General features: G+C 46.1%; 1 protein-coding gene across 1 annotated transcript; it reads left to right on the top strand.

Moving 5' to 3' along the window:
• Positions 1-1,913: 1,913 nt before the first annotated feature.
• srrt (serrate RNA effector molecule homolog (Arabidopsis)) lies at positions 1,914-16,349 on the top strand. The gene is made up of 20 exons (XM_079738147.1): positions 1,914-1,983; positions 5,211-5,350; positions 5,471-5,602; positions 6,086-6,247; positions 6,653-6,841; positions 8,335-8,504; positions 8,900-9,117; positions 9,344-9,457; positions 9,571-9,760; positions 9,849-10,057; positions 10,353-10,414; positions 10,935-11,013; positions 11,577-11,768; positions 12,182-12,352; positions 12,819-12,972; positions 13,355-13,548; positions 13,928-14,084; positions 14,874-14,966; positions 15,848-15,998; positions 16,126-16,349. The coding sequence occupies exons 2-20, from the start codon at positions 5,232-5,234 to the stop codon at positions 16,199-16,201; spliced, it is 2,832 nt and encodes a 943-aa protein (XP_079594273.1). The 5' UTR covers positions 1,914-1,983; positions 5,211-5,231; the 3' UTR covers positions 16,202-16,349.
• Positions 16,350-16,450: the final 101 nt, after the last annotated feature.

Raw genomic sequence — 16,450 nt, 5'->3', positions numbered from 1 at the left:
AGAGATAAGCAGACACACCGCACATTCAATGCGGGTCTCCCATGAATGGCTCATTATGGAGTTTAACGTTTTTTTAAAGTCTGAATCAGTGAAGGCCAGGCCTACTTGATGCAAAGGACTGAATACCAAATTTTCACTTCAATTATTTTGTATAATGCAATGCATACTATATTCTAGTGCCTATAACGTGTTTGTAAATGTGTTATCTATATTTATATATTCATACCGTTCATCCTTTCATTACTCACCATTAGGTTTGTGCTGATAATAGGTTGTTTCAGATTATGCCTTTCCCCGGAACATCTTCTCCATCTGCCGGGACCAGTCAGAGAGGAATTGCGGATTGGAGGGAGAATCTAGAGATGGCCGGAGCGCTCCACCACAGGCCCAGGATGTGCCTGAGGTTGTCCTGGGAGACCGACCAACAGGCACGCGTGTCTGGCCTAGCGTTCTTCTGGATTACATGAGGAAGCAATGGAAGTTCAGAGCAAGGACAAAGAAAGGTGTGACAAAATAAATGTGAAATATGAAATGCCTCAGAATGATCAGTGTATAGATAGTGATAGTGTAGTAGATAGCGTTCTGTACAGCTGAATTTCTTTTTTTACGATTTTGTATTTGTGTAATTTTGATTGGTGTTAAATGTAAATTATTTGTATTGTGGAAAAGTTAATCAGTGGAAGTTAAGTATAATTACTTCTAAATTCTTGCAATAAAAAAAACAATACTAAATGATTGAGTGGAGGATAGACAATGAGGGTGTGTTCCAGTTCTTTCCCTCCCTGCCACACACCACTCTGGTTGGAGACAATTCTGGAGGTTGTGGGTCCTTTGAGCAAGAATGGCGGAGCAAACACCTGGGACGATGTGAGCTCGGATTTGAAGAGGAATAATAAACACGTCTCAGTAGAATAAAAAAACAACAATGCTTCTATCACATAGAAGAGTAAAGATAAAGACTGGACATGGATGAGCACAACAAAAATCCCTTCTATTCAGACAATAAGCATATATTCTACCAATGGACAACAATACCACCGTATGTGATTGTGGAATACATTCATAAAGCAGATAATATTCAACTTTGATAGTCACATTAACTAATTGAACTGAACACACAAGTAAGTATAATTTAAATGAGAACAAGAATCAAGGGGGCTCCCTTCTTCTTTGTGGCCATCATAAAGCCCTCCCGGTCTTGTCCTGTCAGGATGAGGTGATCCAGGTTTAGAGAGGTGTACAGCTTTTAGGGGTCAACTTGGAGTCAGCTGCGCGCCAAGGTTCATCTCAGGGGCACCAGAAGGTTTTAAATTAGTAAAGTATGTGGATGTCCCTCTCAGTGTAGTCCTTCGTTGACTCTTTTTCCACACTTTATTTAATTCTTATAGGCAAGATAATGATTATACTACCTTTAAACATATGTTTAATTTCTCCAATGATAGTAGGCTTGCCTACAGCGACCTCTGAAAAATAAAGAAATCCACTTAAGGGTAATAATGTTACTATGGTGTACTCCTAGTCAAACTGCATATTTGAATGTCTTAAATAATACCAGCTACACTAGCACGTCTTTCAATGGCTACATACTTCCCTCCGTTTTACGTTATCATCGGTGATCATACAAATTATGCATAATCAAACCTTCAAACCCACAATTATACCTTCATGTATATTTCAGACTTACTCAGGTAGGCTTATAATTATACCAGCGCCACTAGCCCTATGAGTTACATTTTACTGCACACTGCTCTGCGTTGGTATTGTTAATATAAAGCCAATTACTTGCATATGTCACATTATTTGGCCAATTGAGGGGGAAAATACTAACTCTTGGAGCATGGGGCTGAGGCCCCATCAGTGCCCTGTGGCACGAGGGGAGGATTTGTAGTCGACTGAGTATGACGTCATCATTGTACGAGACGAAGAGCTGAGCAGAAGATAAAAGAAGAAAGGGGGGTCAGACGAAAATCGTACAAGTAACAGGTATTTAAAGACTTTGAAGTTGCTAACCGTTAGCTACAGTAATATGTGTATTTCGCCAAGGCACAATTCAATGTTATAATTATCTTAAAGATAACGATTTTATTTTATTGGATGATGTCTGCAGCTAGTCGCTAGCTTGTAGGCTAACGTTAGCTAGGTGGTCCTCCCAAGTTCTAGTAGTAAACCAGCGAAACCAAAGCCAATTGCATCTGGTGCATTGTCGTAGTGTTATCATGTGGGTAACCGTTCCAGCGCGGCACCCTCTCTGAAATAATTATTTCCCAGAGTCGTGATTGAGTACGATAGCAGTTCTTTGCGCATTTACAAGTGCAAACAAGTTGGCTTGTTAGTTTGAAGAGCAGTCTCACATCCGACCTACTCGCGCTGCACTAACGTTACACCTGTTAAAATTGCTGCATTCAAATATATTATTGAATTGAATTACCCTATCCCCAATAAAACTACATTTATTATGTTTGGCTTTTTTTCCTGGGGTATATGTGTAACTTATCTATACAACGTAGCATGGACATTTATTTTCCCAATTGTGGTCAGCCTTGGTCTCAGTCCAACCTAGAAAACGCCTGATCATCCCCTTCTTGCTTTTAATAGACTAGCTGCCCCCAAATTTATCAAAACTAGAGATAGACCGATATGTTTTTTTCAGGGCGGATACCGATACCGATTATTTGTAGTCAAGGGGGCCGATAACCGATATTTGGAGCCGATATTAATTTGCAGAAAAGGGGAAAATATTGGTGTCAAAATTTGGAATAATACAAACTCCAACACTTAACTTAATTGAAATGCCTTTAAGCATATGTTTAATAAACACAACAGCTTATCAGGTTTGCAACATAACACAATTTAAACAAATAAATGGCTCCCTAAAATTTTCCTGAACTGAACTGAAACGTTAATCTTTTACTTATCTTTCTGTTAAGTTCAAACAAAAACAAAAAGTGCAGGGTGTTCTAATGAAGTTAACTGACAATTTAAATAAATAAATAGTTCCCTAGTTAAACAGCCATTATTGCCCGACAGTCTTCTCTCAGACAGACGGTGCTTTGCTGTCAGTTTCTGCAGCTTCTCATGTGGCTTACACACACACACACACACTATTCTCTAGCCATCCCCTCATCGTGCTTCCCTGCAATAAAACTAACTGAATTTTACTCTCTCTCTCTCACACACACACACACACACACTTCTTACTTTTATCACTGACTATTTCCATATCAATATTATCAGCAACCTTGTTTCAAGTGATTAAACCGTTAAAAAAACACTAAATAGCCTACAGCATCTTCACTTTAATAATTAGTGTTTATCATAGGAACAGACAGCTGCTGCTAACGGATTGGGCCTCACAAGCTGCGTTTCCATCCCCCTGATTTTATGCAAATTTTGAAGTATCGAATCAGTAAACGGTGATGGAAACACCAAAATCCGCATAAAAATCCTCCAATTTGCAAAAAAGTTTATCCGCTCGCTTGAGGTGGTTTTTGAAAAATGGAAAGAGTAAATGCGCAAAATGGGAGATGGAAAGACACATTTCGAAACAGCTGTGACGTAGCAAACATTGAACACACAGGACTGACAACGTCAGTCCCGCATAACGACCGGCCATAGCAACCCTGCCGACATCAACTTGTAGCGTCAACTATATATATATTTTTTAAGCGTTTGTATACATAGACATCCTATATCATATATATATATATATGATATAGGATGTCTATGTCATTTATATATATATATATATATGATATAGGATGTCTATGTTTGCATATCCTTCAATTATACCGTGTCCATTAATCCCTGATATATGGACACCTAAGTAATTCCAGTCAAATTGTCTGTTCAGCCTTCAAAAAGAGAGCTGGTACATTGTGGAAAATGCATTAAACTGTAATCAGAAAACGCGGTTATATACTATAGACCCTAGAGTATCTGTGGTATAAAGGCTGCGAAGAATTCGAATTATAAATATGTACAATGTATCCTTTAAATACGTCCATGGAACAGATGGCCAATGTGAATAATAGATACATGTGGACCGCTGAAGACGTAAAACTTGTCCAGCTATTTAAGATGGAAAACAACGCGATTCCACTATATATCAGGACCTAAGAGAGGCTGTTATCAAAAGGATACGACAAGCCCTGGAATGTGTGTAGTTTTTCGCTCCAACCACTTGATGGAAACGCACCTAATTCGAATTTATTTTTTGTGAACTTTCTAAAGATTCGCATCACCTTTTAGATGGAAACGTGACTACAATAACATTAGTAGTCGTGAGTTGTGGAGTTTCGCTACAGTCTGCTTAGCGTCTAGAGCCAGAGAAGGAGACAGAGGACCGCTGGGCTAACGTTACGCTAAAAGCTAATCAGCCTTCACCTTAAAGCCTAAGGGCTCGAGGGGCTCCGTGGTTACGCAGTTGGATAGCGCATTACGCAGTTGTAGAAGTTTAACCACCGCTTAATGTGCTTCCCTGCAATACAACTGGACTGAATTGAGTTTATTAGATTTTTACTCGCTCACTCACACACAGACTTCTACTATCACAGACTATTTCCATATCGATATTATCAGCAACCTTGTTTCGAGTGATTAACAGGCATGCCTGGACGCCGGACTGCGAGTGAGCAGATCTGCCGCTTATGTTTGTATAATGTTAATGGGCTCACAGTAATGTTACTAGTAGTTGTGAGTTGTAGAGGACTGGGATGTTTATTACAATTTCGGGAGAGTCTGCTGCCTTAACTTACCTCGAAACCAAACCAGACAAAACCTTTTATCCTCTCCGCCGTGTGTGTGAGCACTGTGCATGCACAGCTTTCACTGCTGATTGGCTGTTACCCGTCGTGGCTCTGCGTGTAACCAGAGCGTGTAACCAATCAGATGGTGCTGTGGGTGGGACAATGCTGGAGACAGTGTAGTGACAGCAGACAGAGAGGCGCGGCTGCATCAGAGCCAAAATAACCCCGTTTTAAACTTATCTCTTATCGGCCGTTGGATCAAAAAAAAAGGCAGATGCCGATATGCGTCAAAATGCCGAATATCGGCGCCGATAATCGGTCGATCCCTAATCAAAACACTCAAAACTACTGTTAAGAAAACTGACCTGGCATTTAAGTTAAAAACCAAAATATAATATGTGTAATTCCACTGTGAATGCCTTATGTCAGAATGAGACTAATTAATCATACCTCCATGTTGCTAAGCTATCCTGCCTCTTCGTGGAGATGGGTGACAGCGATGACGAATATGATCGCCGGAGGAGAGATAAGTTTAGGCGGGAACGGAGTGACTTTGATCGTTCAAGAGAGAGAGAAGACAGGCGTCGGGATGATTGGAATGACAGGTAACGTACAAATGGTGAAGCAATCGATCCCAGACAATGCACAAGGATCCCTGAATAAACAGAACATTCTGGAAAGACCGCTGGTGTATGGTGTGTAACCCAACCTTTCTTGTGTGTCAGAGAATGGGACCGAGGCAGCAGGGAACGGCGAAGTCGGGCAGAGTATCGGGATTATGACCGAGGTCGTCGTGAGAGGTTCTCCCCTCCCAGGCATGATATCAACCCACAGCAGAAACGCATGAGGAGAGACTGGTAAGAATTAATTTGTCCCCGATACCCGACGGGAGCGGGGAATGTAGTCTAGAGGCTAGGAGGTACAATTCCCATCCCAGCCAGAAGCTAAGAGGATGGATCCCCATCCTGGAAGTATGCAGCCTAACCTGTAAGCGTCCTTGAGCAATATACCAAACCTCTCCCTGCTATGTATGTATATGTATCTGAATTCGCGCTGCAGATCTTAATCCAAAAGCGTGGTGGTGGTGGTGGTGGTATATCCTCCTTCCACTGTAATCTTGTTTTAAAGGACTAGTACATGTCCACTATATTCTTGTTTCAAACTACTAATCAAGATCCAATGTATTCTTGTTTTAAATGAGTACAGTGAGTACACATCCAGTGTATTCTTGTTTTAAATGAGTACAGTGAGTACACATCCAGTGTTTTCTTGTTTTAAATGAGCACAGTGAGTACGCATCCAATGTACTCTTGTTCCAAAGCTCTGGTCTCTATGTACAGGGATGACCATGGTGGGGACCACTACCATGGGGGCTATGACCTGGGATACGGTGGTGGTGGTGGTGGAGGCGGTGGGGGTCCCAGCTATGCCCCTCCACAGCACTGGGGCCACCCAGACCTGCACCTGATGCAGCCTCATCATGGCATCCCTATCCAAGCAAGGTATCCAAGCTGCTAGGCTGAATGTGACCTGCTGGGCTGAATGTGACCTGCATGCGGCCCGCTTTTGAAGTCACAGCACAATCCTAATATGATTTTTTTCATTTTGTTTTTATTTATTTATTTTAGAGAAACCCTCTAGGGTTAATAATGTCAACCTTCTCTCTCATCTGAAAATGTTACCCAGGCTAAATTCAACTCTGGGTGGGCACGTCAGTTTGGCTGTAGCATCACGACGCTTTCTGTGATGCTAACGCTAGACATAACCAAGAAATATTCAGCCAAATGGTTCTTCTCATTTTCTTTTATTCTAAATGATATATATATATAGTCATTTAAAACGTATGTTTTTGTGTGCCTGGGGTTCCGAGGCTGAAGTGTACACTCCTGTGTGTCCTTGGTTCCTAGGCTAGGCAACATCCATGACATGGACCTGGGCCCTCCCCCTCCCATCATGAAGAGCTTCAAGGAGTTCCTGGTGTCTCTGGACGACTCGGTGGACGAGACTGACGCCGTCAAGCACTACAACGAGTACAAGATCGACTACCGCCGGCAGCAGATGCAGGACTTCTTTCTGACGCACAAAGATGAAGAGTGGTACGAGATCCATTGCCCTTTACTGCGTATTATATGCTCATAGTGCAGGCCAATAGGTTGCTAGTTTTTATAGTATTGTTGTTGTCTATCTCTACAGCTGTGATTAGTTTATCCCAGCGCTTGATATTGGAGGACATTGTGCCCTCAAAAGAATGATGACAAGTTATTAAAAGGTCCTCTCGTTTATCTATGAGCTCTAATGGGCCCATTGATTCCACGGGCACTTAGTTAGCTTTTCACCTTTTATCTTTATTTCTAATTGGTTATGTGACGTTCCACTGAGCCACCACATTGCTAATATAGAGCTCAGAAGGCTTTGTCGTTATAGGAAGGACCTAACATTTGTCCCAACAAATCACATGGAAACATTATTTACATTTGTACACATTGCAAACAATTTCTTTTTGTAACTTAGCAATCATTAAGAAAAGAAATACACATTTCCTTGCTTGATTAGTGCTCTGATTTTATCCCTAGATTGAAGTGCTGCATATTTGTGTAAATGCCAAAGATCATGTTTTTCCTGTCTTCTGTTCTGTTGTGCCATAACCAACCTTTCCTCCCTCCGCCCAACGTCCACTTCCTCGACGTGGACAAGTGTCGCGCTCTTTTTGTTTTGGTTTTTCGGCGATAAAGAAAAAGTGGAAACACAACCGCGCGGGATTGCGTCGCTTAGTCAGCCAGGGCACGCGCTGCGCACAATGCAGCCGCACTTAGACACACAGTACCAGGGCTCTTAGACAGACAGTGAAGCACAGACGACAACGCACGCATGGAGCTGCCATTTTTATTTTTGGTCCGTTTCATGGTTTTGACCTTTGCCCCCCCCCCCCCCCCTCTCTCTCCATTGTCTTTTTACATTCGGATCAGTAAACGAATCCCCCCAAAACAGAGTATGAGTGTGTACAGTCACACCAGGGCCGTGAAGTGGAGCACACTTTCACAGAAGAGACCACTCTTGGTATTTATTTGTTATTAAACTGGGAGACCCGAAGGTAAATTTAGTCCACTCAATGGTTGTTGTTGTTTTTAATTCTTTCTGTCAAAATTCTGACTTTGTAAAATGTTCGAATGATTCTTGTGCAATGCATCATGTTGGCCGTCTCTGGTGAGATACCGAGAGGCTTTCTCATAAAGGCAGTGAGGCGATATCCATCCTCACTTAAGGACCACCTTAATTTGAATGGATATATAAATCAAATAAACATAATTATTCTTAACACAAGCAGATTAAATATTCCCCAATAAAATACCTAGATTGGCTGAATGATTCTAATCTATGAAAATAAATAGTTGTTCTGTTTCTCCTTTTGATAACATTGGCAGTGTGGAAACAACAAGCAGACATTTAATGTGTACCTCCCATCCATTCCATCCTCCATTCCCCCCCCCCCATCTACTCCCTACACCCCCCCCCCCCCCCCCCCCCCCCTTTCTTTTGGTTTGGTTCTTTTACTTCCTTCCCCCCGCCCCCTCCGTCACCTGGCCCCTAGGTTCCGCTCTAAGTACCACCCTGACGAGATGGAGCGGCTGGCCGTGGAGTCCCGCGGCTCCCTGCAGAACCGCCTCAACGTCTTCCTGTTCCTCATGGAGAACAGCTGGCTGGACAACGTGTCGCTGGACATCGACCGCGCGCAGGCGATCACCAAGGTCCTGGACGCAGGTGCGGTGCGGCCGGCAGCCTGAAGAGTAAAAAAAAAAAAAAAAAAAAAACTCAAAGTGAAATTTTCATCCCACGGGACCTTTTAAGATGAACTCCAACACCCGAGGCTTGAATGCTTCCAGCGTAGTTCCTGTTTCGCCGGACAAACTAAATGCTTAAAAAATGTTTTTATTTAAATTACATTGATGATCGATTGTAACTTATTGTACTATAATTATTTAATTGTGCTCTGAACCACCTACAAGCAGCAGCTGTTGGGTATTTTTGCTTTTATGCTATCCATTTGATAGTTTTCGGTAATTCTGCCAGATTGATTCGAGTCCACCCCATCCATCCAGCCCATGGTGAAGGCCTCGTTCATATACCCTGCGTCTCCCTTGTCGGCCTCCCTGCAGCTGTGATAAAGATGGAGGGAGGCACCGATCACGACCTCCGTATCCTGGACCTGCCCTTTGAGGAGGAGGAGAGGGAGAGGGACCGGGAGAGGGACCGGGAGAGGGACAGGGAGCGGCCCACCCCCTGTCCGGGGGGGGCAGAGTCCTCCAGGAGGGAAGACCCAAGGGCTGGGGAGGGAGAGCGCAAGCCCCCGTCAGATAAAGACCAGAGCGACAGGGTGAGCTTTGGATCTTGGGCTGGTTCTGAAATATTCATCTTTGTCTATAATGCAAGAGGTTATAACGTAGTGGGCGAATGCAAAGTTGTGGGGATAGGATGTCAGTTTACACCTCGTAACAAACACCATTTTAGACATATAATTCCCCTAATAGTTCTGGGATTGGATTGGCGGGGGGTTTCCTTACCACTGAATCTGTAACGAGGGGGGGGTGGCTGTGCTACAGGCGGAGAGTAATCCAGCCGGCTCAGAAAAGGGCGGGGCGGCGCGGCCCGGACAGGGCAACGGACTGAAGGCGGGGAAGGAATCCCCGAGCAAAGAGGTTCCCGAGAACAAGAAGGTCAGTGGGTGCTGTTGCTGGGGCGGGCCTTATCTCAACCAAAAGGCCCAACCGGCCAATCAAACTCAAGCGAGTGATGCTCATTCATATTCACGTTCTCCACTTTTGTTCAGACGAGGAGAAAGAGGAAGAGGAGCGGCGACAGCGAAGACGAGGCCAGCGCCTCGGACAGCGAGTTCGATTCGGATTCAGACTCAAACTCTGTGTCCTCTGACAAGCCCGCCGAGAAGGAAGAGCCGGAAAAGAACAACAACAACAACAACAAAAACAAGGAGGAGGAGGAGGAGGGAGAGGAGGGCAAAGGTCAGTGCGGCCAAGTCCCCCCATGCCATCCCAGTAAGAAGACGGTTATCGCGTTTCTCATTAAGCCGACATTCATTTCTCCTGCCAGACGACGCAAAGGAAATAAAGGTGGAGGAGAAAAAGCCAGAGGAGCCAGAGGAGGAGGAAGAGGAGGACAAGGACGAGAGGGTGAAGGAAGACAGGGAGGAGAAGAAGAAGCCCAAAGACGACGCTCCCAGGCCGCGGCCCCTCCACAAGACCTGCTCCCTCTTCATGAGGAGCATCGCGCCCACCATCTCCAAGACCGAGATCGTCTCTGTGAGTGTTTCTCTGAGGCAGGGTCTCGGTTTTATTTTTGATGTCAAATGTCTCTTACTCGGTGCCAACTTCCTTTTAATTCAACGAAAATTTCCCTTTGGACAATGTTCTCATGTAAACATTATTACAAATAAGTGTATTATAATGGCTACATTTGTTATGTGTTCTTGGCTGTCCTCACAAAATAATGGTTTGACTTTATTTAATAATATATAAATATAGTAATTGTAAGTAAATGTATAATTTTTTTATTAATGACTACGTTCATAGAGACATTTTTCTTACCTTCTCTCAGCTGTGCCGGAGATACCCCGGCTTCTTGCGCATCTGCCTGTCGGACCCCCACCCTGAGCGCAGGTGAGTGGCTAGGTTCCCCCACCATCATAGGGCGGAGGATGGAGATACTACAGATACTATTTCTGAGCACCCGAGTCTATTGGGATTGTGTAAAATTGCTATACAATCTTGCTCAATTTGGCCGGGATTTGATCCTTTGTGTGGTTTGAACGTATGGTTTAACCTTGGGATTCTAACGGTTTGTCAGTGTCCGCTATCGTTTTTTATATGGGAGAGGCCAAACAGAATAGTTAAATACACATCAACCACAGGATTGTGTGCCCTCTGAGGATTGTACCATTAGTGGTTTGACTAAGTTAACGTTGATGTTTCTGCCTTAACATGTTTTCCAAACGTAATGGATCTTTAAGTGTACCTGATGATACAGGTATTACAAAAGTATTGAATCCCCCTACTTGCATGAATAAAAAAAAATAAAAATCTTCAACCCCACACAATAGTGTGATTACGGTACAGCAACGTCTAATGAACAGAAGAGTATTGGACAATTCAAGTCTTAAACAAACTCCAATGGGTCCAGGTTCTTCCGACGCTGCTGGGTGACCTTTGATCGCAGCGTCAACATCAAGGAGATCTGCTGGAACCTGCAGAACATCCGGGTAAGATGCTCCCGCTGGACTGTTTGAGAATAGCCTGTTTTATTGATCCCAGTAAGGTCTCACAGGGCTCCCCAGGCCCGTATCAGATGACACGCCCTCTTAATCCTCAACCCAGCAAGGAAATGGTAAAGAGCCCCGTGGGAGCAGGAAGGAAACATGAGCAGTAGCACGAGAGACGGATCTCCCCTTCCAGTCATAACTAGGAGGGCAATAGATGCCAAATGGGCAACCGTAAAATAGTAGCAGGGAAACTTTTTTATCCAATTACAAAGTGCACATTATGTGTGCCATAACGACCCCCAGCTGAAAGAGAGTGGCTTGGATGCCCAATGTCCACGGCCTACTTGTAGGCACCCTGGAGACAGATCCTTTAACCCTACCTGCTCCATCATGACCGGTATCTAAATGGCCTCCTGCGATTCCATTTGGATCCAAGCTCAAAATGACCAAACGGTTACGGTAGAGCTACAGCAAGAGCCACAGTGAGGTCGTTTGTAAACATTGGTTTCTTCATGTCCCCCTTTGGTCACCTTCCCGCCGCGGTCTGCCCCCGGTCCTCATAGCTGCGGGACTGCGAGCTGGCGCCGGGCGTGAACTGTGACCTGGTGCGGCGCGTCAGGAACATCAACGGCATCACGCAGCACAAGCTGGTCCTCCGCAACGACATCAAGATGGCCGCCAAGCTCATCCAGGCTCTGGACGAGAGGGGAGGGCTGTGGAGCCACAAGGCCGACGAGGAGGGCCAGACGGGCGAGGTGAGAGAGGGGAATAAGAGATGGCCAGCGTGGGGACCACTGTGGAGCTCTGCCTTTCAAGGCCTTATCCACCTCCCTGCGGCGGGGTGGGACACCCAATTTAATTAAACCAACACCTCGTTTACTTACAAGCAATAAGGGCTTGAGACCTATTTCTTGCACAGAATGATTTGTCGGATAGACCTCTAAATACGAAAACAATTTATTTAGAATCAATCCTTTTAAATAATTGTATTCTTAATGGCATGTCGAGCTGGATATTTGATAGGGCACGCACAGGTCTAACCAAGAATAATGAATAATACCCGAGTGTTAACATTACCAGGACAACGTTTATGTTTGAATGTGTCTTGGAGGACTGCGTGGACTCGTGGTGGACTCAAACCCAGCGCTTCCGTGTCTGCTCTCTCAAGTTGCCAGCGCAGAACCCCATCATGAAGAACATCACAGACTACCTGATCGAGGAGGTCAGTGCCGAGGAGGAGGAGCTACTGGGCAGCATGAGCGGAGGAGACTCTGACGAGGGCCCCAAGGAGGGCAACCCCACCGAGACCCCCGTGGAGAGGGACGACAAGCTGGCCAAGGTGGGTGGACCGGGCCTCCTGTAGGTCTTTAAACTGGCCATGGTGGGAGGACCATGGCTACTATAGGGCTGAACGCTGGCCATGATGGGAGGACCATGGCTCCTGTAGGTCTTTAAACTGGCCATGATGGGAGGACCATGGCTACTATAGGGCTGAACGCTGGCCATGATGGGAGGACCATTGCTCCTGTAGGTCTTTAAACTGGCCATGATGGGAGGACCATGGCTACTATAGGGCTGAATGCTGGGAATGATGGGAGGACCATGGCTACTATAGGGCTGAATGCTGGGAATGATGGGAGGACCATGGCTACTATAGGGCTGAATGCTGGCCATGGTGGATGGCTCATACCTCCTATCGGTCTTTCAGCTGGCCATGGTGGGTGGATATGCTTTACAAAGGCCTTTCCGCTGATGTTGCTTTAATGTGATGCTAACCGTCAGCGTTCCCTCTCCCCTGGCTCTAGGTCCTGGACCGCCTGCTGCTGTATCTGCGCGTGGTCCACTCCATCGACTACTACAACACGTGCGAATACCCCAGCGAGGACCACATGCCCAACCGCTGCGGCATGGTGCACGTGCGCGGACCCATCCCCCCCAACCGCATCACGCACGGAGAAGGTCCGTGTCGCCCCGCCACTTGTGGAGCTGGTTCCTTTATCCAACTCTCTATTTCAGCTGGGGTGGGGATAGGCATGTCTATTAGTGACAGTGTTTGCCTCCCAGCCGAAAGGTTCTGGGTTCAAACCCAGAACCTTCCAGCCGAAAGGTTCTAGGTTCAAACCCAGCCGAAAGGTTCTGGGTTCAAACCCAGCCGAAAGGTTCTGGGTTTGAACCCAGAACCTTGGAGAACATTAAGCTTCCAGGCATCCTAGAGCACGCTTCAAACCCCCTACCAGCTCACTGTTCCCAGTGACGCGTCACTTTGGGTGAAAGCTAAACGAGTGAATGAAACGTGAAATGGTCTCAAACCAAATGGTTCTGCATCCTTCCCATCTCCCAGTGAGCCAGTGGCAGAAGATGGTAGAGGAGAAACTGGCACCGCTGTTCAACTCCAAAGAGCTGCTGTCGGAGGACGAGGCGTCCAAGATGGGCCGCAAGGACCCCGAGCAGGAGGTGGGGAAGTTTGTGTCGGCCAACACCCAGGAGCTGGGCAAGGACAAGTGGCTGTGTCCACTGAGCGGCAAGAAGTTCAAGGTGTGTGTGTGTCTGTGTCTGTGTGGTGATGTGGGATACATTGGTGGCATGGGTCACACAGGTCAGCAGCACGCTAAGCAGTTAGGGGCTAGAGGGACGGGGTGGTGAGGCAACTCGGCCCACAGAGGAAAGGCACCGGCATAGATCCCCAATATCCGCAGCCTACCCATAGACATGCATTTGAATTGTATTTGAACGTCTCTTCGGATAAAACTGTCGGACAAAGGCTTTAATAAAAATGGCCCCGCTTAACCCGTAGAGCTACATTGCACCAATTGCGTGGTTCCTAGTTGATTGAGGACTTTAATGAGTTCAGGTGGAATGAGAATTTGCTTGGTTGGTCTCAAGCTACTGTTGTAATGGCAACGTTACTGTCCAGGGCCCAGAGTTTGTGCGCAAGCACATCTTGAACAAGCACGGCGACAAGATCGAGGAAGTGAAGAAGGAGGTGACCTTCTTCAACAACTTCCTCATGGATGCCAAGAGACCCTCGCTGCCGGAGCTGAAGCTGCCCCCCCTTCCGGGTCCGGGACAAGGTGAGGAGAGCCCTTTGGCATCCTGCCTCATGACCAACGCCTGTTGGGATTGGAAACTAACTGGGAGCGCTCTTCACTCATTATTTTCTCATCCAGGCCATTTAAAATCCTGCTTGAACACACTGGGATTATACATTAACGTTGTTACCCAGGATCCTGTTCAAACCACTCCAATATTGATTGTACACTTTGTTCTCATCCGTCGCCTTGGCTTGGTCTCTGCTTAAAGGGGTGATATCATGCTTTTTCGACTTTTCCCTTTGACTGTAATACGACGAATGTATACATGTTATATGTCTGCTAAAACAGAAAAATCTAATTCAGAGCCAGGGGGAGTATTCGGGCCCACGAGAACGCCCCTCATTAAGTGCATGAAACAGCTCGTTTGCTCTCAAACTTTACTTCGGTATTAGTGTGACGTCAGACTTTGCAGTGAGCGGTACTGAAGGGCAGAAGTCCCGCCTCCCGGCTACCGGCAATGTTTACAACTTATCGGGGGTGTGAAATGCAGACACACCACAAAGCGTTCGACCAATCGCAACAGAGTGGGCGTGCTGACCAATCACAGCAGACAGGGCTACTCGGGAGGGGGGCCTTAAAGCGACATGATACATGACAGAACGTTTTATAAAGGCTCTGAAATTGGTTTTGCAGAAATGAACAGTGTGAGAATAATAAGGTATTTTTAACATACAGGCATGTAACCCTATTCTAGTAGTACCCCCAAATACAATTATTAACCCTAAAAAGCATGATATAGGATCTTTAATGACCTCCAATGTTCTCTAGGTGGGATGGGCCCCAACATGCCGTTTCCCCCCCAGGGGCCACAGGGGCCCATGGGCTTTGGCCAGCCGCGACCCCCTCTCATGGGCTTTGGAGGTAGGCCTGTTACGATGTGAACTGTTCCATACACCGTGATGTTAGACCCAGATGAGGAGGTCCACTACCAACATCCTCCCACTTGGTTGACTGACAACCAACTTGGTTGACTGATGACGATGAATAGACGACTACCCCGGCGGCTCCTTCTAGTGTTCTTTAGGGGATTCATTGATGTCTATAAATTATTAAATTATTCACGTTGTGGTTTAGTAATTATTTAGGAATTGTGTTAGTATATAAGTTTGTGTTACTTAAAATGAACAGTAGATGTATTGTTGCATACTATTATATTTGAATGTTAATTTTAATAGTTTGGGATAGTTATACAGCTGGTGTCCAATCACTGAACGACAGCATTCATCAGCAATTGGTTCAGTTGCAAAGGCTGTCGTACCACAGCCTCTCCCTACCACGTCGCGTTCAGGCTTCAGCAGAGTAGAAATCCCTCTATCGTACCATGTGTAATGGAAATCTCCATAAGACATGTGGTTCCCAAGACACTGTGACCCCTTAGTCATTATCTGTAGTAACCATTGGCCCGTTTTTACCGTGCTTGCCATTGAGGGGAACTGAGACAGCCTTGGCTGACTCAGACATACCAGGAGCTACCTCCCGAGACGGCTGACGGGAGTAGTGGCGTTCCTTTCTGCCGCTGGGCCCTCGAGGACTTTTCCCCCACTGTTCGGGCACTCTACAGCCAACCTTTGTATGCTTGTCGTGCTGTGTGGCCTCTCTGCGCAGACGCTACTTTTACCGTGTTCTGTTTTTACTACTTTTTATAATGCACTTGTTTATTCAGAGTTGTCAAAACAGTCCAAAGAACCTCCACCACACACGGCGCTACCAGAATCCTAACGTCGATCCCCTTTGCCTGCTAGGTGTCCCTGCGTACCCACCCAACCAGTACGGTGGGGGGGGAGGTGGAGGAGGAGGTGGTGGTGGTGGGGGTGGAGGAGGAGGCGGGGGCCGGGGTAACTACGACGGCTTCCGGGGGCCCGTTGGATACCCCGGGAAGCACCGCAACAACAGGTAAAACCCATTGTAAGGATCGCCTCCGCTCTCCACCTCACCCACCGTCCACACAGAGGTCACTCCCAGGAGGAGAGGCGCCGCGTGATGTTCTCAACCCTGGTGTTGTGTCCTCGCTGTCTGGCAGGATGTCCCGGGGTGACCCACGCAACGTGGTGGAGTACCGGGACCTGGACGCGCCCGACGACCTAGAGTTTTTCTAATCCAAGCTATCCCCTTTTTCATTCATTTGCCGTTTTGTGTGTTGATTCAGTTCCTCCTGCCCCTATTGCCCCGCCCCTCAAAATCATTTGCTTAATTAGGTATGGCAATTATTGTAATCCACTGCTTTAATGTTATTCCTCATGAAATAAAAACGTATGAACAAAAATGTATTTGTCAAACTATAAGACTTTATTGCGACTGTTCCCATATTTCAAATCACATGTGTGAATTGTCATATAGTCACATTG

This window comes from Pollachius pollachius, assembly GCF_949987615.1.
Source record: "Pollachius pollachius genome assembly, chromosome: 6".
Taxonomy (NCBI): domain Eukaryota; kingdom Metazoa; phylum Chordata; class Actinopteri; order Gadiformes; family Gadidae; genus Pollachius; species Pollachius pollachius.
The sequence above is the reverse complement of the archived record's forward strand: the minus strand, read 5'-3'. Positions and strand labels throughout refer to the sequence as shown.